The sequence below is a fragment of the Daphnia pulicaria genome, chromosome 4, assembly GCF_021234035.1.
Source record: "Daphnia pulicaria isolate SC F1-1A chromosome 4, SC_F0-13Bv2, whole genome shotgun sequence".
Taxonomy (NCBI): Eukaryota; Metazoa; Arthropoda; class Branchiopoda; order Diplostraca; family Daphniidae; genus Daphnia; species Daphnia pulicaria.
In genome coordinates, this window is record NC_060916.1 from 9,772,105 (window position 1) to 9,795,675 (window position 23,571).

A 23,571-nucleotide genomic window follows, 5' to 3' on the forward strand; every position below is an offset into this window, starting at 1 on the left:
TACAGGGAAGTTTTTAAAAAACTAAGTACCCATTACCTAGTACCCAAACTTGAACGTGATCCCGAGAGTTAACTTCTTTTTTAGAAAAATTCTTATCTTGATCACTTTCGCCAAATATTCACTGACGAATCTGAAAAATCAGCTATAACAACATTTTCCGAAAATTCGCCCCATGAGAGGTCACCTGAACTGAAGTCAACGTTGGAAGAAATTGTATTGAATTGTATTGAATTGATAGGAAAATGGATTCATTTGAAAATGTTTATACTTCTGGAGTGTGTGGCACTCGTTTATTTGATACTCGAAGGGGAAAAAGGATCAAAGTTAACGGAAAAATTGCTTACAACAATTCGGCTGCCACACTACGAAGAGGCGAATCATGACAAGTTAGAAGTTTTCATCTTTTCCCGGAATTATTCAAATCTTGTGTATTGCAAACAAAATGGAAGTATTCGTCGGTTAATTGTGTTATGAATAAGCCTCACTATTGTGGAAAATGTCTAATCGCACAGGCAACAAATTATATGTTTGAAGTTAAATTAGTTGCTGCGAGCAGTAATGTTTCTTCTAGAAAAAAGTCATACAATTTCCTTTCCCCATGTTAGACGAATTGCTTTTGCAGAACATATCTTAGTAGTACGACGTAACCATGACAGCTAGATGACGTAAATTAAAAATTATCGTAGTCAAATTTATTGGTACAGATAAAGAATTTGACTTTCACCTAAAAAAATATTCGAATGCACAAATTTACGTGTTCGTGGAAATGTTGTTTTGGATAGGTTGAAACTACCTCAAGCTGTTGTATAAAATTAAATTAACAAATCATCTTTTCTTTAGATTACAATGGATTGGAAAGCCCTAGAGAGACAACTGATTGATAGAGCTAAACTGTCTGTTTCAGAATAAAAAGCTATTAAAAACATTTTTCAATCTTATCCAGCAGGGATACGATCAAATGATTTTAATAAAAATGACAAAGATGATGGAAACAATATCCTTGATGCCATTTTAATGACAACCAGCAATGGGGTTGATTAGTTATCTGAAAAATCAATGCATGTACGTAAATGTATTTTAGAAAATCTATTCTATTATGGAACTTACTATTCTAGCAAGGAAAATATCACTATATCCTTTGGATTAATTTACAGAAAATAATACATTCATTCTTGGAACATTTCTTTATCTTTTTTCTTGGAAAATGAATACCTTTTACAAACACTTTACCTATCCATTTCTATAAACAGTATTTGCATCAATTCAAAAATTTGATTTGCACAATCTTGTCATTTTGTGTTCTTGCTATCGAATAAGAGACGACATCATGCAACTGTGTAAGCTGTATCTGCAATGGTTTAAAGCACATGGGAAGCATTGAAGCGATTTCGAAAAATGGTCAATAACAAAGAATTTCTCTTCAAGACTGTTTTAGCTGCAAAAACCCAATGGGAGAATAATCGAAAGCTTTCATTCGCCCCATACAATCCAATCTTCAACTTTGTGACAAAAAAGTGCGAACAGTGCGAAAAGTACCTTCCTAGTTCCATGGAAAGACGTTGATGGTTTGCTTGCCATCACACAACGGTTAGTTTTGCCACCACTGTTTTAACAATCTCACCATACGATTTTCACCAAGTGGTATTACCACTAGCTTTCACATTTCATTCGAACACTGGTTTCCCTGCTGGTACAGGACCATTTCTGGAAAGTCTTCAAAAAAGAGAGTAAACAAATCAACAAAATCCTGTTGCGGAGTTTAGGAAATTGGTTGCTGATAATCCTTGAACTAGTGCTTCAATATCTAAGGCAATCATGGGAAAGATATTTGAAATCTTGTAGGAAAACCGCTTTCGTCAAATGTCAAGAAAAATACTCCATTACGATAAAAAAAAGCTGGTAAGTTAGAAAACTCGATTTCAAGTATAAAACGGAAAAATGTAAATTAATAAAAAATACTAATCTTGAATGACTTACGTACAATTCAGGTGTATTTTTACCAGCAACAACCGTCTTTTTTGTTACAGAAGTACAAGGACGAGGTGCATTACAGTAACATTGAGCTATCTGGATAACTTGTTTAACACTTGATGCACTACAAAAAGCAAGCGAAAGACTACTTTTAGTAGAAAGAGTAGCTAAGACAATGGACAATATGTACTCTGCATCAATACCGAATAAAATTCACTTAAAACATCTAAAGCAATGACCAGTTTCAAGCCCTTCAAGGAGATGGATGTAAAAAAAAGAAACTTAAGCGTTCATCCTTTTCCGCCAGTTGATACAGTTTTTTATGCATGGGAATTGAAAAGACCGCTCATTCCTAAAATGCACGAAAGAGTATCCCAAATGGTAAAAAATTGGCTTTTGAACCTTTTGAAAAGATTTGAGAAACGGCCAGATGTTTGAAAAATACGCCAAATCCTACTGAAAAGAAATGGTGCGGTTGTGGAAGTAAATGACGTTGTTACTTCAGTACTAGCTTGGAAAACAGTATCTTGTGTTCTGAAAAGAGAAGAGCCCGCCTCCCTCACGCACCAAATTTTGTGTCATGTTGATGACAATTTTAAAAGTAGGATAATATCATAGTACACTCACATCCATAAATAACTTTACAGGCAAAAGCGCGAAAAAACGCACCAATGTTGGCTTTAACCAAAATTCTCCTTTCTTACATTGAGAAAAATCTAACCCTTCCCTCTCGATTACAAACAACAAAGGCTGTACACCACTGTGGCCAACTCAAGTGCGTTGTTTTGCGCTTTCTCCTGTAAAGTTATTTATGGAAGTGAGTGTACGTAAAAAAGACGAAAAATAATTTACTCAACATTATTGTATGCGCTAATTACATACAAAATTGCATGTAAAATTGAAGATAATTTTGTAATGAAGAGAGGGCGAGATATCTCTAAAAAAATTGTTTCTTTTCATTACGTACGTAATTGTATGTAAGATGTCTATAGAACATTGCCAGCCCGATAGAATTACAGTTTATCAGAGTTGTTCGACAAACTATAAAATAACATAACTTTTATTTCACGCAATTGTTTGGGTTGCTTTGCCGATCTTAACTCCAGTAATAAAGAATCGGCACGAGGGAAGAAAAGGAAGCAGAGGAAAGTATGCCCCCCCCCCTTTTCATACTTCTAAAACATTAAAAAATTGAAAAAACACAAAACACACATACACTACAACAATAAATACCAAAAAGAAACTTGTTTACTTACCTTTCTATTAAAATTGTTCCTGGGATCTTGCTGTAATTAACTAACTAGCAATTAACAGTTTTTCGAGACACCCTTTCCTCCAATAAGAAATACATAACGTAGAGTGGGGCTACTTTAGACTAAAACTTCAAATTATCGGCAGTTATTTTATCATGTCTCCCGAAGTGCTTTAGTAGAAGAAACGTGAAAAAATATGTTCTTAGCAAAAGAGATGACGAATTCACCTGCAATTGTCCCATCTCGATGTCTGTTGTAGGGGGCTGCTATAAGCATATGAAAATGGGTAATGTAAATGGGCTAATTATGGGAATCGGTAGAAAAATATAAGTTGCTGAATAAGTCGGTGACGGGTGGGAATTCTCGAGATATTTTTTTTCAATAGTTTCTTCTACATACCTTTGTTCCTCTCATTAAAAAAATCACTTCAATACAGAGTGGATGTGGCAAAAAAAATGAAAAACGAAAAATTTATAGTTTTGACGAAAAAAATACTGATAACTCAAAAACGACGTTGGGGATTCCCGATTTTATAAACAGAAGTGTTACCAGAAACATGACTGATGGTTCAACGCTTAAACATGTTTGTGCCCTGAAAACATTCGAATGAGAAAGAAAAAAAATGTTCGCGTTTTGTAGGTTGAGGCAACTCTTTCAGAATATCCATGGATTAGTTGATATTTATGTCACGCTTCGGAAAAAAAAACTGGTCTTTGACTTCTTTCTTAGACACATTACTTCGGGGGAATTGCTAGTGCGCCTGATGAATTTTGCAACGTAAGCTTTTCGCACCTCCAACGGAGAATGCGTTTGCGTTAGCAAGACCACTTTCTTCTTTTTCTTCCTCCGACCCAGACTCTTCATCATCGGACGAAGATTCCATTTCTCTGTCGATCAAAGAATCGCCTTCCGGTTTTTCTTTTTTGTCTTCTTCTACGTCTTTTTCGTTGTCTCCTTCAGTGTCTCCTTCCGTGTGTTCTCCAGAACTGTCGTTTGTAAGATTTTTGCCCGCTTCCACTTCTGCTAATTGTCTTCTAATCATTTGCGGTTTTTCGCCGTATCTCTTAGATTTTAAATGCTCGATTAACACTGAGGTGATTGTGGTATGAACTTGCGAAGTTTGCAGTGTTTCAAATCGTCTTTGAGATAGAATTGCCTGATGAGATAAACATCGTGCAAAACTTCTAAAATTTCTTTAAATTGGTACTAGCAGTTGGCTCGATCTCTTGCCAGAGTTTCTTCAGTAGTTGCGGAAAAAGGAAACATTTAATTATCGCAATTTAATTCACGGTCAGTGTTTACATCAGCTGACAGCTTCAGACACAGACTTCATTATTTTTGTTACATGTCTTACAATTATTTGTAAGTAGAACTCAAAGAACGGTTATAAAATAGAAAACGGGTTGTTAACTCAAAATATTTTAACTGTGGTAAGTAAGCAATTTTCCTATAAAAATTTTAAATAATATTAATATGTATGTGTTGATGGTGAATCAAACCAAGAATGGATTATCAGTCTATATTGCAGGACAATGAATTGTTAAGGTGATGTAGGCAACATATTATTTGTTCATAAAAAAAAGTCATGAAATGTGTTCAAAAAGTAAATAGTAACTCTTCCAGCTATGTTTCAATTAGGAATCGTACATCATTATTCCCACAAGTGATGATTGCTAGCAGTGTCGAGTCCCAACAATCAAACAAGCTAACAAAATGGATTGTATTACTCATTATTTAAATGTGTACAATCTATCATTTCAAATAAAGCAGTTGTTATTAATAAATTGTTCTTTTTCTTATGTAATAAGTTAGTGTTGTAGCACAGTAGCAGCTATGAGACTACGAAATATGGATCTTATACATGAGAACAAACTCTTAACGCCTAGAATGAAATTGAGGTCATCATTATTATATGCTTTGGTATATGTTTTCAATGTCATTCATATTGTTCTAGCTTTTACCTGGTATCTGTATAACTTTTGTCTGGTATTCGGTAATATTAACTGCTGTACATAGGCAATGGACAATGAAAATGATTTTTTAAATATTTATACCCCCCACCTGGTATCAGTTACTCTTTTAAAGACTATGAGTTATTGCACAGTAACGATGATTTTGTCAATCCTTAAGTTTAATTTCAATCAAATTCAAAGAGAAGAAACATCCAAATCCAAAATAACGGAGTCGTCTGTAGATCATTCTGTCAGATTATGTAAAAACTGGCCGTGAATTTATATTATTAAATAAAGTAGAGGTTACTGCGATGTAAAAATTATGCAGTTTAATGTCTAACCTAATGAAGTATTCAATTTCAGAACATTTCTTGTTGAAATAAAGTAAAAGTGTTTTAATATTTTAAATTGAGTTTCTCTCCATAACGCCTGAGAGGGAAGAAATCCTTTTACCTATTACAAATACATGCAACTCAGCTAGCATATGATCTACGTCTATTAATTCGTTTTAGCTTAAAAAAATTTCTATGAGCGCTTTTAACGAAATAATTAAAAAAACAATACAAGCATAGCTCTCAAAAAAAAAGTATGACAGGCTGAGTGATTCATAGTAGCCTAGCCTTTACCAAAAGTCCTATCTCTTCCATTGCAATGATGAAGAACCCACTCAATTTTCTGTTAAGGTATACCACGAATCAGTCAGCCTGCCGTGCGTCACGGTTGGCTTCGGCCTCCACCCTCCTAGCGATGTGGTACCTGTTAAAGTGTCTAGTGCTGCCGCTAGATGCCACTTCACTCAGAGTGGTGTATATCCCCGCTACGCAGAGCTTTCAATGCAGAGTCTTACACACACACTTGTCGTTACAACATGGTGTCAGAAGTGTGTCTCGAACAATTACGCCCAAATCTATTTGGTTCCGTATAAACACTTCTAAAAAAAGGGATTAAAATAACACTAGAATTTAAAAAAAATTAGGTTAGGTTGGGGTTAAGACTGACGGCTTTTTGGCCATTTTTTCGATAATTTCCCATATAATTCCCCTGGGATCGAGATCGATTAGGTTAAGTTTAACCTGATATCCATAGATCTCGAGCCCAACTCCAATCAACAGTTCCCATAGAAGCCCCGATGATTCTGCATTAAAGGTGGTCGGGAAGTTGAATTGCCGGACCAGCTGTTGATGATTGGCAGCGAGGGGGGGCGGGTTATTCGCCCGACTCCAAGTGTTGTGCTGCGTTGGCTTTCGTCTTATCTTTCTTATTCTTCTTGGCGGCTTTAAATATTTGTCTCTCAGTTTTGTTGAAGTCGATTGACTAAACGTCGGTGGACTATTTCACGCCAGTTGTCATAGTCTTCCACGAGTTCCTTTAACATGGAACAAAAAAAAAACTCGTCGAAGAAAAAGACTTTGATGCCGTCGTAGTGGTCGCGCTTGCGTTTGCTCATCACTTGGAATACCAAATCACGGACCGGTTCCTTGTCTAATATTCCTTTGTGGATTTCGTCTTCCTGAACGAATCCTTCGTAAAAATATTTAGCCACTAAATACTCGGCGAACGATCGTTGCCAGAATTGCACCTCCATGTTTGCTTCGCTCTGAAAAGCGAGGCCGAATTTAAGGCCCAATTCAGTCACGAACTTTTCTTCGCCAACCTTTTCGACTTTTGCCTGATAGGGTAACAGTGCTGGAGATAAAAGATTGACTAATTCCGGATCTCTGAACATGGTTTCGATGGCCATTTAAGTGAGATTCGATTTTCTTGATCAAGCATTCAACGGCGTAGTACACGATTTGGTTGGAAGCTGAAGCATTGTTAGCCTTTTCTCCACGAAAGAATTGACGGTTTGTCTCCATTAGACGTCGGTACATGCTCAGTAAATCGAATTCTTGGTCGGCCAATATTTGAGTCTCCTCTTTAACTATTCCGTCTCTTTTGTTCTGGATGATTCGCTGCAGTTCCAACTGGAAGTATTTGGCAACGATCCAGCATGGCAAAAGTATTCCAATGATGGATATTTCTTCGCCGTCCAGCGTTTCTGACGCTCGATTCATTCCGCAAATCTTCGAGTGAAATATTGATCTTGAATCGATAATTATTGTCCATCGGTTATTAGTTTCTTCATAAGTTCGATATCCAATAGTCGTTGAGATAGTCAGCCTGGTCGTGTTTGTTGAAGTTCTCCAAAGTGTAAGTGAACTGAAAGAGTCGATTTTCGAGTTTCCCGTTGAAATAGTTTCGGGTCGTGATAGAAAGTCGAGCCACTTTGAAGAAACGTATACATAAAAAAAGAAACAAGGTGCACACAGAAAAACCAAAATATGGGGATCTCGCCACTGCCGAGGAATGAGCAGCAGGAGCATGTGCCACCAAAGCTGCCAACAAAGCTGCTGAAAGCGCTTGTGACAGTGTTGCGTTGGCTTTTTTCTTGTCTTTCTTCATCTTCTTAGCGGCTTTTAACATTTTTCGCTCTGTTTGGTTGAAGATGCGTATTTCTTTGCAAAATACGCATGTAATGCGTCCCAATGGATTCACAGAATCACAAAATGGGCATCGCCATTCCCTGCCTCCACCTCCATCTCCTCCACCCCTACCTTCACCTATTAATATACAATATAAATTAACCCGATATATTCAGTTTAAAAAATTGTTCTTACCTTGAGCAAATGATGACATAGTGCAGCAGAAGCAGCAGTAGTGGTAGGTTGCATTACTTCACCAGCAACAAGTCTACCAGAAGCATTATATTTTAATTTAACCATACTGGAACCCCCAAAACTATCCCAGAAAATAACTCACAAAAAGAAATACTAGACAAAGTCAATCACAAAATAAAAGAAAAAAAAAGAAAGAAAAAAGGGCTTTACAAAAAAAGACTAGAAAAACAACCAATTTTGACATCCCCGCTTCACGGAGGATCGGTAAGGGGGGGGGCGGAATAGAGGACGGGAAATCGCACGGGTTTGCACTATAAACCTAACATCTCGTGGAGCACTTATATTAAAATATATTATTAGAAATAAAAATTATTAAAGGAAAACAAAAAAATAACTCTTATCGCATCAATACCCAGATTTGTAGAGATTGCCTGTCTGCGTGAATTGCCTCACTGGCAAAATGGGCAAAGGCGGGAACAATTTTCACAGTGTGGTGCTGGAGGCACTGAAAATTAAAAAAAAAAATAAAATGATTAAAATGTTAGTTTAAAAAAAACTCGAATTTGAGCATACTTATGTTGAACCACTCTATCGCCGAGTCGATTGATGACGAGGCTTCAACAAAAGGAGCTGCAGCAGGTACAGCAGCAGGTACAGCTGCCACCAAAGCTGCGGATAGTGCTGCGGTCAGTTCTGTGTTGTCAATTTTCCTCTCCTTTTTATTCTTCTGTACGGCTTTAAATATTTGCTTCTCGATTTTGGTGAATTTACGTACTTGCTTGCACATTACGTACATCTATCATCAAAATGGGTTCCACACACCGGACATCTCAAATTCTGAATGGGCCCACCCCTGACTCCACCTCCATCTCAACTTCCTACACCCCAAACTTCACCTATTCATAACAAAATTAAATAACCTGATATATTATCAGTTTTAAAAATTTATATTACCTGGAACAAATAATGACGACATTTTTTAAAGGCCCCACAAAACAAGCCCAATCCAGAACTCAGAAGCACTCTCAGCTCTACAGAAATACGGCTCTTAAGTTACCCAAAAGAAACGCAGCTCATTAGCATAATGCACTTTGATGCGCGTAACTGTAGAAAAAGGGTAGTAGAAGACTAAGAAGAAGAGTCTGGAGCAAGCACCAAAACCGCACCCACCTAGATTTGCAACACTAATAAAAAACAATAAAAATAATTATTAAAAGACATGCCGCGATGGGTTAGGAAGAACCTAACCTTTACCTAACCTTTACCTAACCTAGCCTAACCAATAGACTCGAAAATGAAGGAAATAATAATGAATACCTTTTATTGCATCTAGAAACATTTTTTCGCGCCATATGTAGTAATGCCTGTGGCAATGAGGTCGCCTTCCTCATGTCCATCTCCTTGAAGATTTCCAAATCTATTTGGTTCCGTGCAAACACATTTAAAAAAGGGGATAAAAATGACATTAAAATTTTAAAAAAATTAGGTAAGTTTAGGGTTAAGAATTGCCGCGATCGATCGATCAAATTGAACTCGATCTCTGGGGAATCTACTAACCAGGAATCACAGCAAGTCTCGGTTAGGTTAAGTTTAACCAGCCCAACTCCATTTAGAAGTTCCCGCAGACGCCCCGATGATTCCATATTAAAGTTTGTAAGGAAGTTGTATTGCCGTGCCGGCTGCTGGTGATTGGCAGCTTCATCCAGTAGGGGGGGTTTAAGCTGCTCTTTGGTTTACGTGACATCTCGTTCGGAAGGGGGTGGGTGATTTGCCCAACTCTATATCCCAGTCTTCGTCTGGGACAAAGGGGCGCCGGGGATGAGGGAAGCCCCGCATTTAAAGAAAAATAGCCGCCGAACAAAATTCCATGTTCCACACTGCACACATTTCCAATTGGCTTAGCAGCAGTTGAACGTAGGATGACACGTAGGTGATCTTCAAGAAGCTCAAATGGACGTAGCGAGTTTTTATAAAGGTCTCTTTTGTAAAAATAAAGAATTTAAACAAATTCTTTTGTAAGCTATTTAAAAAGAATCACTGAAATGTAATTGCGGAATTTGAAATACATATTTTTTGTAACAGCTCCAGCTCCTGCTGTTGGCTGCTTTGTGGATTGGATTGGTAAGAGGATGGAGTAATGCAGGATGATGATAAGAATTGCATGGATTCCTTGCTTTCTGGTGATGATATGCCCTGATGAGGGTGGGGAGATTCCCACTCCATGCAGTCCTCGGCTGAGACAAGTCGGCAAGCCCCGCATTTACAGCAAACTAACCGACTAACGAAATTCCATTTCCCACACGACACACAACTCCAATCACCAACTGTTTTAAATTAAAAAAATTTAATCACCTAAAATTTATTGTTTATTAATAATTAAATTAAACCTCGACCACCCGGTCAATGTTCGAAACATTACCAGATCAATGTCATTCTGGATGAACACATCCGCGTGATGTTCTAGGCTGACGTCCTCCAGCAGCTGCATCTATTGACGCGACGAGATCCTGTCAAATCGAGTTTTTGGAGGGTTAGGGGTCGATGCATTGTCACATGGGATACGAAGAACTTGTTCCAGTGGCGGGAGAGATAATACTCGGTCGTTTGCACTCACCGCAGGCTAGGTTAGGGTTACTTGCCACGAAGATCAAAATTATTGAAATTTCGTTCTATTTTTGGCCATTATTTCGATAACTTCCCATTTAATTCCCGAGAGATCGAGATCGATTAGGTTAAGTTTAACCTGGCCTGCATAGATCTCGAGCCCAACTCCATTCAGGATTTCCCGCAGACGCCCGATGATTTCATATTAAAGAGGGTCAGGAAGTTGTATTGCAGGCAGTTGCATCCAGTGGGGGGTTTAAGCTGACCTTTAGTTTACGTGCGGGCGATTCGTCCGACTCCATGTCCCAGTCTTCGTCTGGAACAAAGGGGCATCGGAGATGCGGAGAGCCTCGCATAAGCAGAAATATAGCTTCGGCCTCCACTTCACTTGGATGATTGTTGGGTAAAAAGGGGAAAAAGGATGATGCAGCAAGCACAAAAAACCGCTTAGCCTCGCAATATTGAGAAAAATATATTATTCACAAATGGACAACCCAAAAAAGTTAAACCTTTAATTGCTTCAAGCAGTATTTTTTTTTAGCCCCGTACTAAGCGATTCCTATGGAAATGAGATCCTGCTCCGTCATCTGAACAAAAATGTTGAAATCAATGTGGTTGAGTTGGTTGGTTGAGAATTAAGAAAAGTTTAGGTTAGGTTAGGGTTAAGGGTTAGGGTTACGTTGGTTCTTACCTGTTTAGTTTCCTAGCTCAGTTCCCGTCAGGAGTTCCTCCATGAGCCTCGAGGATTCCAGACTAAAGATGGCTGCGAAGTTGAAACGAAGGGTCCCCGTGGTTTCAAAAGTCTTCTGTGTATTTGAATTTGCTTTCGGATGGGGAACTGTTTTAAAATAAAAAAATTAATCACCTTAGATTTATTGTTTATTAATTAATTAAATGAAACCTCGACCACGGTCAATGTTTGAAACATTACCATATCAATGTCATTCTGGATGGCACATCTGCATGACGTTCTTGACCGACGTCCTCCAGCAGCTGCATCAATTTACGCGACACGATCCTGTCAAATCAAGTTTGTGGAGGGTTAGGGGACGATGCACTGTCTCCTAGGAGACGAAGAACTTGTTCAAGCGGCAGGAGAGATAATACGCGGTCTTTTGCACTCACCACATTTGGGGGGGAGATGTGGTCTCCCATTCAATTTCTTCGGTTGGGGGCACTGTTTGAACACGACCGTGGCGCGTAGCTCCACATTTGATGTTACGGCAAAAGGACCGCCACTCACGACTTCATGCCTTCCACGCAAAGCATCGCCAATCTACTCCTTTTTTCTCACCTCGTTCACCTCCTCCTTTTCGTCCATCAACGTTTAATTACCTTAAATTTATTTGTTAATTAATTAATTAAATTAAACCTCGACCACCTCGACAACCGATAGATCACCAACTTTCTCAGTTCTCTATCATTCTTTAGTTCTTTAGTGGATATGGCGCAAGCACAAAAAAACGCATCCGCCGATCATCTAAGCCCAACTTAGCTTCGCAATACCAAAAACAAATGTTTTATTCAAAGTGTGTAAACACTCCTAAGCTGACTAAGTGATATTTGAAAAATATATATGTATGATTGATGAATGAAAAGGTGCAATGATTCTATGAAAGGTGCAGTACAATGTAGCCAAAACTTTTTGAAGGACAAACACTGCCTCTGCAAACAACAAAAGACTAGGTTAAGAAATATTGCTCTCAAAGCTCTCATAGAAGCTAAAAAAACAATTGCTGAAACATCCGAACTGACTGAACCACAGATACAAGTAAATGTGAAGTTCACAGCAACATAGTTCCACTGAAAAAAAGCTGAATAGAACACGAAAAAATCTCAACAGAGACTACAGAAGGCCTTAGTGTTATCAAAGACCATAGCTAGATGGTGACGATATCACGCTTATGCTGCCTATGCAGACTGATAAAACTGAAACGATTGAACTTGACTTTGAACCAGTGAACTCCTCTAAGAAAAAAACTTCTCGAGTACAAGAAAACTCGAAATAAGGCTCTAGGAATGATTTTATTTGCTGATGGAACCTCGTATGCCCATCAGCATCAATTGGAATTCACGGGAAATCAGAAGAAAATTAAAGTTGCGCTATTCAGCGCCAGATATATGTCAAACAAAAATCAAAATCTATTTTAATGAAATAGATCAATTTAGTGTACTTGCAAAAAAACTTGATCTTATCTAACCCGCAGTTATTTAAAAAAAAAATAAAAAATATTTAAGTTTTCAGGAGATTGAAGAATTTTCCCATCAGTGTAGAAGCCGGACATCTTAACAAAAATACTGAAAATAAATGCAAAGTGTTACTATGGACGAGAATTTCCACCACAACTGCCAAAACACCTGCATTCTTAGAGGAAGGTTCTAAAGTCAGATAAGGAAAAATGTTCATGCCCATTTTAAAGGAGTATTTCACACAGCACCCTTAGCGGCTTCAGTCATTGCTAGAAACCCACAGTTGGTCGTAGAAGCCGCAGTCATCTGTTTCCTGCTGGCCCACAGGAACAGAAACGGACCACCACGTGGGGATCCAATAATGCATGGCGTTGAATTTTGCTTTTCCAAATCTCCGCCTAGATCTGCATCAACGTACACTACCACATCTTCATCACACTTCCTCTAGCCAGAGACCGAGAGTTGAAGTCGACTTCAAATAACGAAAAATACGCTTCACCACACTCCAATGGACTGGAAGAGGATTGGAGCAGTAGTTGGCCACTTGCCCTACTGCAAACGCGATACCCGGTCTTGTAACCCCAGACAGATGAAGCAATGTACCGACAGCCGAACTGTATGGGAGTGTTGAAATGTCTTATGAATATTCTCCCTCTGATGACGGCACCGTCTGGGTAGAAAAATGAGCGTTGAAATCTGAAGGTATCAAGAAAGCTGACAGGTTTGCAGCCATTCATTCGATTAAGTGTTGTATGTTCTTGAGAGATGAACATTGTACATTTTCTCTATCCAGCATGTTGATGACAAAAAATCGCGTGAAATTGCGGGAATTGCGGAATGAAGTCGATGAAAGGCTGACCAGTATCCTTACGATGCGATGTTGCGTACAAGCAGTCATCTACATACGTGATAAACATTGAAAATTCCTTACCATTCACTCGAGTGTAGACAAGTCTCTGCCAAACGAGTCCAAATATTGCAGCAGCAGCAGAAGATGCAGCAGTAGTATAGACACAGTCGATAAGGCAACCACATCTAAACTCTCACGTTGCTCACAGTCACAGGTGTGACATGTAGTTTATCTAGAGAGACGCCAACCATTTCACCCACAATGACAATGGAATCACTCAACTCAAAGAGAGCCTAAAGGAAAAAAAAATTAGTGAGAATATTGCAACTTAAACATAAGCAAATAGTTAATTTTACCTTAGTCTCTTTGAAATGGACTTCAAGGGCAAAATTGGTTGCCATACCGATCAAGAAAATGTTCACCTAATTAATTGTGGTGCACCAGGTCACATATATCATGTAACATGAACACCAGCAAAGGTATTGTTAATGTAGCAGCTATAACTTTTGATACATTGTCATTTAGTGAACACGTAAAACACCAAGAAAGGGTGAAAGTAGCCAATCATCAGATCGATGTAGCAAAATCGGAAAAAATTACTGACTTAGACCTTTATTCATAAAAAAATGTCCTTATCCCTACACACAGTATTGCAAATTTGCCTTTAAACCAGACACTCCAGAAAAATAGAATTACTATTCCAATTTATTATTTATTCTATTCCCCCCAAAAAACCATCAAAATTAGATTTGCCGAAAACAAGGCCCCACAGTTGTAAAAGTCTCACCTCTTCTTTCAACTCTCCCACCTTAAATACCACTACCTTTTAGCGTTTTTTTTTTTTTTTGGGGGGGGGGGGGGTTTACGCAACCAGGTTATTAAATTTAAGATTTTTGTTTATAAATGGAAGATGATATTCAGATGCCCCTTTTAACTTAAGTCGAGAAAGGATAATTGATAGGTTTTCATCAAGCCGGCTACTCCCAAAGACGCATCGGAAGAATTCTTAATCGTTCGTGTCAAACTGTGAAACTTTGTATTCACAGATATCAAAATAAAGGGGTACAAGGATTAGTCATGCGTTCCCGTTCAGGGCTGCAACGTTTGACCACTATTGAAGAATATATGGCCATTATCGTAGCAAGTAAGAAAACTTTGTTTTTTAGTTTTTAATAGCAACAATTTACAATTTTTAAGGTATTGTTAACCCCTTTGATAGTGCGGAAGAAGTAACATAAATTGCAAATTTTCCCCAGATTTCTCTCAGCACTTTAAGAGACCGATTGCGTGATGCTGGAATTAATGGCCGGCATCCAGCAAAGAAAAATAACTTGACTGAGGTACGGAAGGCGGAACGCCTACTATTCGCCCGTGAGCACATTCATTACACCAATGAATTCTGGAGGAAAATGATCTGTTCTGAGTTCTGACGAATAAAACGTTTTCAACAGACGGCTTTTCACCGCATTGGTTTCATCGCCTACCTGGCGGTCGCCATGAGCCGAGCAATCTTGGTCGTAGTAGGCATAGCACTCGTGAAACCATAAATGATTGGGGCTGTGTAACTTATTATGTCCCCGATGTGATTCATATGATTTATGGTTGGCTAAATACGCATAGCTACATGGATATTTCAACGGATGAATAAGTTCCATTCGCGAGAGAAACTTCTCGACTGTCAGATCACGAGGATCCCAATCGACGTGAGCTGCCTGATAACCAGTAGCAATATACATCGTTTCTTTATGCACGATAGAGGTAAGATTGCAATTACCTACTTTTCAGTTGGCTTCCAATTGAATAATTTAGGGGTTGGATGGTGAACAGAATGGAGACTATTGAAGCTGACACAGAAGAGGAACTGTGGTACTGGGTAAATCAGTCTTTGGAACAAATGATTGACCGAAGAAATTATTGTGAGAACTTAATTGACTCAATGCCTTAAAGATTGGCCCGTGTGAACTTATGATGGGGATATGACCCAATATTAAAATTTTATCTGTATTTACATACTTTCTTTTTCATAATTAAGCTACCGTAGTGGAGGAAATCTTCTAAATTTATAGTTTCATAGTAACACCCCCCCCCCCTCCCCAATAAAAAAACGTGAAAAGATAGTGGTATTTAAAGTGGGGAAGTTAAAAGAAAAGAGAAAGAGAAGATATAAAGAAAAAGAGAAAAAGCCGAAATATATCAGGGAACGGTAAGAACCGTAGGATCCCTTGCTAAAGACACTTTCACGGATGACTGTAATTGTTCGTAGAAAATGTGGAATGGAAAAGGCTTTAATGATTGTGTCGAGGCCGGAGCTCTGTTGCAAAACGATCAAACTCATCTACTTCTGTGGTTCTGCACTCATGCTATCGGAATATATATTTATAAATCTGCACGATACGGATCGCGATTTTCTTCCTTGGCTTTAGTTTGAAAATCCAAGTGATCCTGAATCTCCACTAATAGTTGTCTACTGATTCCGAGTAGTGCCTTTTGGATCTAAATCGTCACCCTTTATTCTTAATTTGGTGGTTAAATGCATTATTTCAAAAAATCTCCATCACCAATAGCCACCGATTTGCAAAAGAGTGTGTTTGTCGATAACATCATTACGGGCTGCAATAGCCCAAGTGACGCTCTCAACTAATGTGAAGAAGCAAACGACATCATGCACTAAGCCAATCTTCCTCTACAAGCTTGTGGCTTTAGCGATCGTGTCAATGAGCAAAAAGTGTTGGAAAGAAGGATCTAAAGCAGTCTCATCTATCTAAAACTCTCGGTTTAATTTGGAATCGAGACGAAGATTCGTTTAAAGTTCAACCCCCCAACATCTTTAGCGGAATTGACAAAAAAACGTAACGTTCTTAGAGAAAATGGATTTTTCTACAACCCACTCGTCTTCTATGCACCTTTGGAAACCACCGCAAAAATTATCGTGCACGATTTGTGCATTTACAAACTACAATTGGATGAGGAATTGGTAAAACTGCTTATCCGACCCCTCGACTATACTAAATAATTTACTTATAAAAACGAATAAATTTGTGCACACGAATGAATTTGTCATTATGCAGTGGACTCAAGTATTGGATCCACAGTATTAGTTCCCGTCTGTACTAACTCAAGTGAAATTGCTGTGTCGCAAATGTACAAAATGCCGTCGAGATTCAGGACTATCTTATCAATATCCTGCTCCCTTGTCATCAGCGGATCTCATTCAAGAACACTACTCTATCGCAGTGACTGGTGTAAATTTCACAGAACCCATCTAGGTACGAAACAAAGGATAAAAAGTTTCAGCATACGTTCTATTATTTTCTTGTGGTGTGACCCGCGCCATACATCTAGAATTCGTAGAAGATTTGACAGCCGTCTCCTTCATCAGTGCTCTTCGGCGTTTCACTGGTCATTATCCTTTTCCATGCTTGATTTATTCCGACAATGCATCGACGTTCGTGAACGCTTCAAGCCTTTTACTCAAACTCTTTACCTGTACGCGACAGATAGCTTAAAAGTACTTTTTTAAGCTTAGAAAAAACGCAAATATTTCGTTTTTTACTAAAGTTTTAGTAAGCTCAACTTTTCAACACACAGAACCATGAAATATATAAGCTAAACATAGCTGTTCCTGTGGTGAGCTAAGAATTGCTGTTTTTTTCTGAAGCTTGATTCAGCTTACTCCTAGAAAAAAAGTTCGTTCGTTGGGTTTTCTTTTTTAGTGAGACCATCATTTTCTTCTAGATGATTTTTTTTTGTGGTGTTTCATCTTTTTGATGGTTTTCAAATTGTCACATTTTTTGTAAGTTTTTCTGTAAAAGATTGTACTGAATTACGTTTTTTTTTAAGTTATACTTAAAAAAATACTACCTTCTGAAGGAGATCAAGCAACATTTCAAATTTTCAATACCGATTGTTTTATTTGAAATAATTCCTAGAACTAGTTGGAATTGTGGATCACTAATTTCATTCACAAGTGGTAAATGTGAAGAAATGGATTTTTCGTATTCCATGGAATGTTCTGTTTTCTTATTTCTGTTTAGTATACTAGCGACACTGAGACACTAAATTGCGCTTCACAATACTCACAAAAAAATGTTACATAGCTTCCTCTTGTCACTAAATTTTTTTAATGTCATATGCGACAATGCGGGCAAGTTCAGGTGTTATTTTGTATAATGTATCTGAATTTTGAAAAAATTACTTATTTCATTAATACAGTTTTATGATACTAGAGGGTATATGTTTACAACACATTCAAATACATATTACTTTTTATTTGAAAAATATATTTGCAATGAAGTCTTACCCAAAATGTTGTTTGTTTCCTTGTTTTGTTCTTTTTAAATTCTTAGAACAGTTTTCCAATTTCACGCCTTCAACATCCTGCCCAAAATTGTTCACCCCAGCCCTATCTATTTTTCTCGCGCTTGGTATTGTGCCATGACAGCGTTCTGTAGGACTGCAGAAATCTAAAACGTGCTTTGAAGTGTGTTGCATAACTCATTTTAAAAAAATGAATAAAGTGAACAGTGATATTTAAGATTAAGTGTAACAGAATATTTAGATTTAAAAAAACTTCCATATCGACATTTAAGGTATATTTTATTAATCTGTAATTTGCTGCTGCTACTGTTGGGTTAAAAAAATGTCCCCTCAACAACGTGAAAGTTAGGGAAAGATACAAACAACCTCGCCTGAAGTATTTTTCTTTGATCACAAAAAAGCCAAAAGAAATCAAGCCAGAAGCCATTTTCTAGCTAGAGTATCAATTATTTCATTGGGGAACACAGCGCAATGGTCAAATGCTCAAATCCTTCACAAATTTCAGTCTGTTAACCTCGTTGATGATGATTCATCAGCTGCTCAAAGGCTAAATTGTGTGTGTCCATAGCAATGTGTGCTGCGTGCTTAAAAAAACCTAGCACGTTACAAGGTACAACAACAATATGACCTAACCGTTTAATGTTTTTTTGTTTTTTTTTGTCTTCAATATTAATCCTGCTCAATTTAAGAATAGTTCGTGCACGTTTACTGTATTAAACCTTGACCATTTTTGCGTTTACTATTCACTGTTTTTTTCTGAGCGATTTTTTTAAGGGATTCTGAAACCACTAAAGAGAAAGAGCTACACCTCCTTGAATGACGTGGTGGCTATCGACACCTTTCTTCGCCACACATTCATGATCAGTTATTATTCTTCTTGTTTATAAAAGGGGTAAACAATCTAAAATAAAGAGGAATTTAGTTTAATTAAATCTGAGCAACTGTGTCAAATTTTCTTGTATTAAACGGGAGGAAAAATGAAAGGCCAATGCCAAAATTAAATTTTTTTTCTGGAAAAGGAACTGTATGAAGAATAAAAAATGTGCACTGAAGAAATAGAAGTTTTACTAAAACGGATAATAATAATAATAATAATTAAATTGAGATATCAGATCTGACGGATATCATATTGGATATGCCAATGCCACTCTAGGCCACTAACACAATTTTATTGGAGATTCTCTTCAATTTTTGCAGTTATTTGGTTTATTTCAATCTATAAATTAACAACTAGTTTCAATCTTGACTATCGTTTAACTTAGATTAAATGGGCAATTAACTGATGGTCCGAATCTGTCTTGAAGCAAATTGATAATGAAATAATGTAAGATAACATATATTTCAAAGTCGGCCTTTAAAGGTGCAGTAACTTATTCACACAATAAAATAAAGTCTAGATAGATGAACTAAAGTTAAGATTTTTTATTTACAAAAAGTGTTTGGGTTCTATAGGTAAATTCATCGTTTTGAAATATTGGTTCACCCAAAAATTTATCGCATCGCCTGTCCATACCCGCGGCATGGCTGGGATATGGCAGGGAGGAATTCTTTGTCTGCCATATCCTAAGGCCATGCCGCGGGTAGGGGCTTATTTTAAAAAATTCACATTAAACAATTGGAAATTTATCTCTGATATATAGAAAGAATTCTGAAACGTAAAACCCATTTTTTTTTCGCGCGAAAAAGTGTTTCCGTTTTTAACACAGCGCTTATGGGAGTAATTTTTGCATTTTGCATTAGTGAGTAACACACCCGTTTGGAATGCTGCTCTTCTAGCCCCTTTTAGTGTGTAGCGGCTGTGCTAATCACCACCAAGCGGGTGTGTTACTCACTAATGCAAAACACTTGGGAAAATATGCAAAATTGGGGCCTAGAATATCGGTTATAACTTCTTAACGAATTTCCCCTTTTGAAAAATACGAATGACTGTGATAGAATAATTATTTAGCTATCGAATGAAACCAAGGGGAGATTTTTATGTGCTAAGATGTCATGAAACTACTGTTAAAAAAAAAAACATTTTTCCCATAAGCGCTGTTAAAAACGGAAACAGTTTTTCGCGCGGGGAAAAAAATGGGTTTTAGCCTACGTTTGATTTTTTTGGCACACTAAATTTATTCATAATTACACCAAAATTTGGGCTGTTATAGAATGAAAGATTTCCTACCATTTAATATTTTTTTAAATTTTCTATTTCAACAAGAAAGTATATTTACACGGTTAACAAAAAAAAAAGATTAAATCACGATTTAAACATGTTCTACACGATATTTAACACTAGTATTTTAAACATAACTACATTTCTATGATAAAAATCATGATCACGAGAAAATAAACTGTATATAATTTGTTTGGAGTCAAATACTACTACTATACTACTCCCTGGACAAATTTTGACGACAAATTTTTGGTTTTTCAGTTTTTCTTGGAGCCCTAGGCTAGGCCCCTCTTTTATTCGACTACTAGATGGCACCACCTCTCGGGTCGGCCGCGCGGTCCCTTGAAAAATTATCTCTCGGTCTGATGCGGAGCAGGACGCAAGTCCCAGTGGCGTTAGGTTAAATGCGTCACTGGTTCCAAATTGTCATAAATAGACATAGGTCCCATTGTCGAATTATTCCAACGACATGCGTACCGAAAGTAAATGTAACCGATTGCTTTAAATTCCGGTAATTGTGGTTATAAGATCCAATGCTCTTATGTCCCGACGACTTAATTTCCAAACGACTTATGTCCCGACGACTTAATTTCCAAACGACACAAGTACCAAATGTTAAAAATCGAATATCTGGCATCGTATGTAGTGACTTTTTTTAATACGTAGCCATCTAGCGTTGAGTTTTACATACATGATTTTGTAGTTAGCAGCATGGTTTTTTCGTTTTTATTTGCAAGGGAGCTTAGGATTAGGAGTTTAGGACTGTATGTCATGACAAAATTGTTTTTACGGTCTATCCGAATTTTTTTCACAATAAATGGATCCAGCTGCCGGATTCCTTACGCGATGCGCATTACGTATATGCGCGCGTGCTTGCGCGTTCCGGAAATCATAAGATAAAACGAATTGCGCTAAATGGAACCTAGCGCATCAAGCACAATTTAATTGTTTGTTTTAGGCGGTTTTAGGTGGCTCGCTTGTCTCGTTGAACAAAAAATCTAATAGGCTAATTATAAAATTCGATAAAAATCTAGCGCTATCCAAGCACGTATGGCACCGATGATTGATTGATTCGTTGACTTACGCTCCAAAGTTCCAGGTGCTCTTTAATAGTATGCAACCCCCAACCAGTGGATTAAGCTCCTGTGCCAGGTGTATTTTTGCCTGTCCTATTGGGCCAGTCAATGATTCCTCCAGCTTGACGAAATAAATATGACTCTTAATCTCTCTTTTGTCTTTGTCCATTGGCATAAAAACAATACCAACCACCTCTGCGTTTGACTGTCACACTTTCTTTGGTTAGTTGAGCGTGCCGCCGGTGTGGCCCTCATGCGGAGTAAATTGCCTACTTGGTGTCGGGTGGCCGAGAGAGGCGAGAATATGGAATACTTGGCTGCTAAACCCGGAATGGACGGTTGGCGAGCTATTTATCCGTATTTATCCGTATTTATCCGGCCCTGGAACGAGATAGGTAATGTAAACTTGTATTAAAAGGCCAAAATGAATGCCAATTGTGGATGAAATTCAAATGAATTATCGTTTTTTTGGCATTCTGAAGCATCATATAGGCATTTTCCGGTTCCCGGTTCAACCGTGCTACAAGTCTTCCAGATGATCAAACTCCTTGGAGCTGCCGGGAGCTGCCACTAACAGCACGGAAGCGGCTAAGTCCTGAAACGGGATCCCACCTCTTTCGCCCTTTATTATTGCCTGCTGCTCTAAATGGAATTGAATCCGCCGCCGTGGAACACTGTCGACATTATCGTGCACAGTCAGGGCGTCATCGACGTTCTCCTGGACAACCACGACTTCTCGATGAGTTTCTTTGACGGCAAAGAGAAGATCACTGTCGATCAGAGGCCCCTTTTCTCGCCCATACCTTACGACGTCAAGAAGCGGCTCATATGGATCAAGGTGCAGCTGACGTGGCTACTGAACGCAAGGCATCATTCATTCACTATATCTAATTATAGATATGACTTGAGTAGTACGTGTTATGCTTTGCGTGTTGAGCCATAAAATATAATTTAAGTTTTTGGGTTTAAAATAAGGTAATTAAGGCAATTCATCACATCTAACGACTTATCGGTAGCAGAATACGGCAACAACGAACTTTAGTTTGATATCGACAAGGTGTCAGCTATTTACAAATAAAATCATGGGTGACGTCTGTCTGCCGAGTTAGAGTGACGGACGGTAAGCCTATTTCTGATGTGATAAAGGAAAAGCCAACCTCAGCGACTCTCTATATGATAACGTTGATTTAAGATATTCATCTCTTTTCGACAATTCAGTTTTCTGCCATCAGAATGCCGATCGATTTGTACTACATTTCTCGGAGTCCTCCTTGTAGGGTTGTTATGATGACGGCGTATTTGGCCGGGTTTGGACCTCAATCTGAAGCTGCTGAACCTGATGAACCACGAATTCATGACAATCAACCCGCAGCACAACGTCCCTACCATCGTCGACGACGGATTTTTTTTTAACGAGAGCCAGGCCATTTCGGCTTATCTCATTAACCGATACGGTGGCCAGAATTCTTAAAAAAAAATTTTTTTCAAAGAATATCTAGTGCTTCTTTAAAAATTATGCGTCAAAATATTAACAAAACGAAGGGAAAACAGAAATAAATGAGGTAAAACCGATTGATATTCACGCACAGTACTAGCTATTTGAAGAAAACCAATTTAAATTCTGCCGCTAAGCTGCAGGGATGCCAAATTTCAGAATAAATAGCTTGGGACAAATGACGAATGGACATTAATGCCATTTACCATTATGGGACATAATTTCATGGGTTCTTTTAAACACTGGGCCTTGTGTCTTTTGGATTTTATTACACCAGGACATAAATCTTTTGGGACAAATGGCAAAAAATAAAAACAATGGAATTTGTAACATTTGGGACATATGACGTGTGGGTCATATAATAACACGGGGAATTTTACGTTTGGGTCTTTTGACGTTTTTTTAAATTTTTGGTGCTTATGTCGCAAGTTACCAATGACGACTGGGACTTGCGTACCGCACCCGTCTGATGTTTTCTTGTAATGTGCTTTGGGTACCAAATAATACAAATACACAGATATTCCATTGATAAGTAAAGGGAAATTTATGTTTAATAATTCTTGACAGGAAAGCACATTACAAGAAAACATCAGACATGACAAAACTTACTTGACAGGAAAACGATGACAACGCTCGTGGTGGGAATTGTTGTAAACTTACTTTTAATAAGACAAAATCATAGACTAAGTTTAAGTATGAATAACTAAAGAAAAAGTCCTATTAACACCATAATTCAACGATCGATTCTTATACGCTAGGATGTTCTTTATTTTTTAATAACAATAGAAAAAATGTAGGTCCTATAGTTTATAAGTTATCGTCACTTTACTTAGGGACTATCGAGCATAAGAGACCTTGTTAAACCTTTTTGGCGGCACTGTAAAATTTTTAAAAATGTAACAACTTCTAAATTATACAACTACAATACCGTTCGACAGAAAACATTCATATTTGGTGATATGATGTAGCCTATCACAAGGTATCATTTCATTTTTTTTTATTTTAAATATTTTAAATTCGGTATTAAATTAATAGTTAAATGAAATTT

General features: G+C 37.7%; 1 protein-coding gene across 1 annotated transcript; it reads left to right on the top strand.

The window, feature by feature from the left end:
- Positions 1-21,523: 21,523 nt before the first annotated feature.
- On the top strand, positions 21,524-22,441 carry LOC124336642. The gene is made up of 2 exons (XM_046790431.1): positions 21,524-21,866; positions 22,247-22,441. The coding sequence occupies exons 1-2, from the start codon at positions 21,675-21,677 to the stop codon at positions 22,439-22,441; spliced, it is 387 nt and encodes a 128-aa protein (XP_046646387.1). The 5' UTR covers positions 21,524-21,674.
- The last annotated feature ends 1,130 nt before the right edge of the window (positions 22,442-23,571 follow it).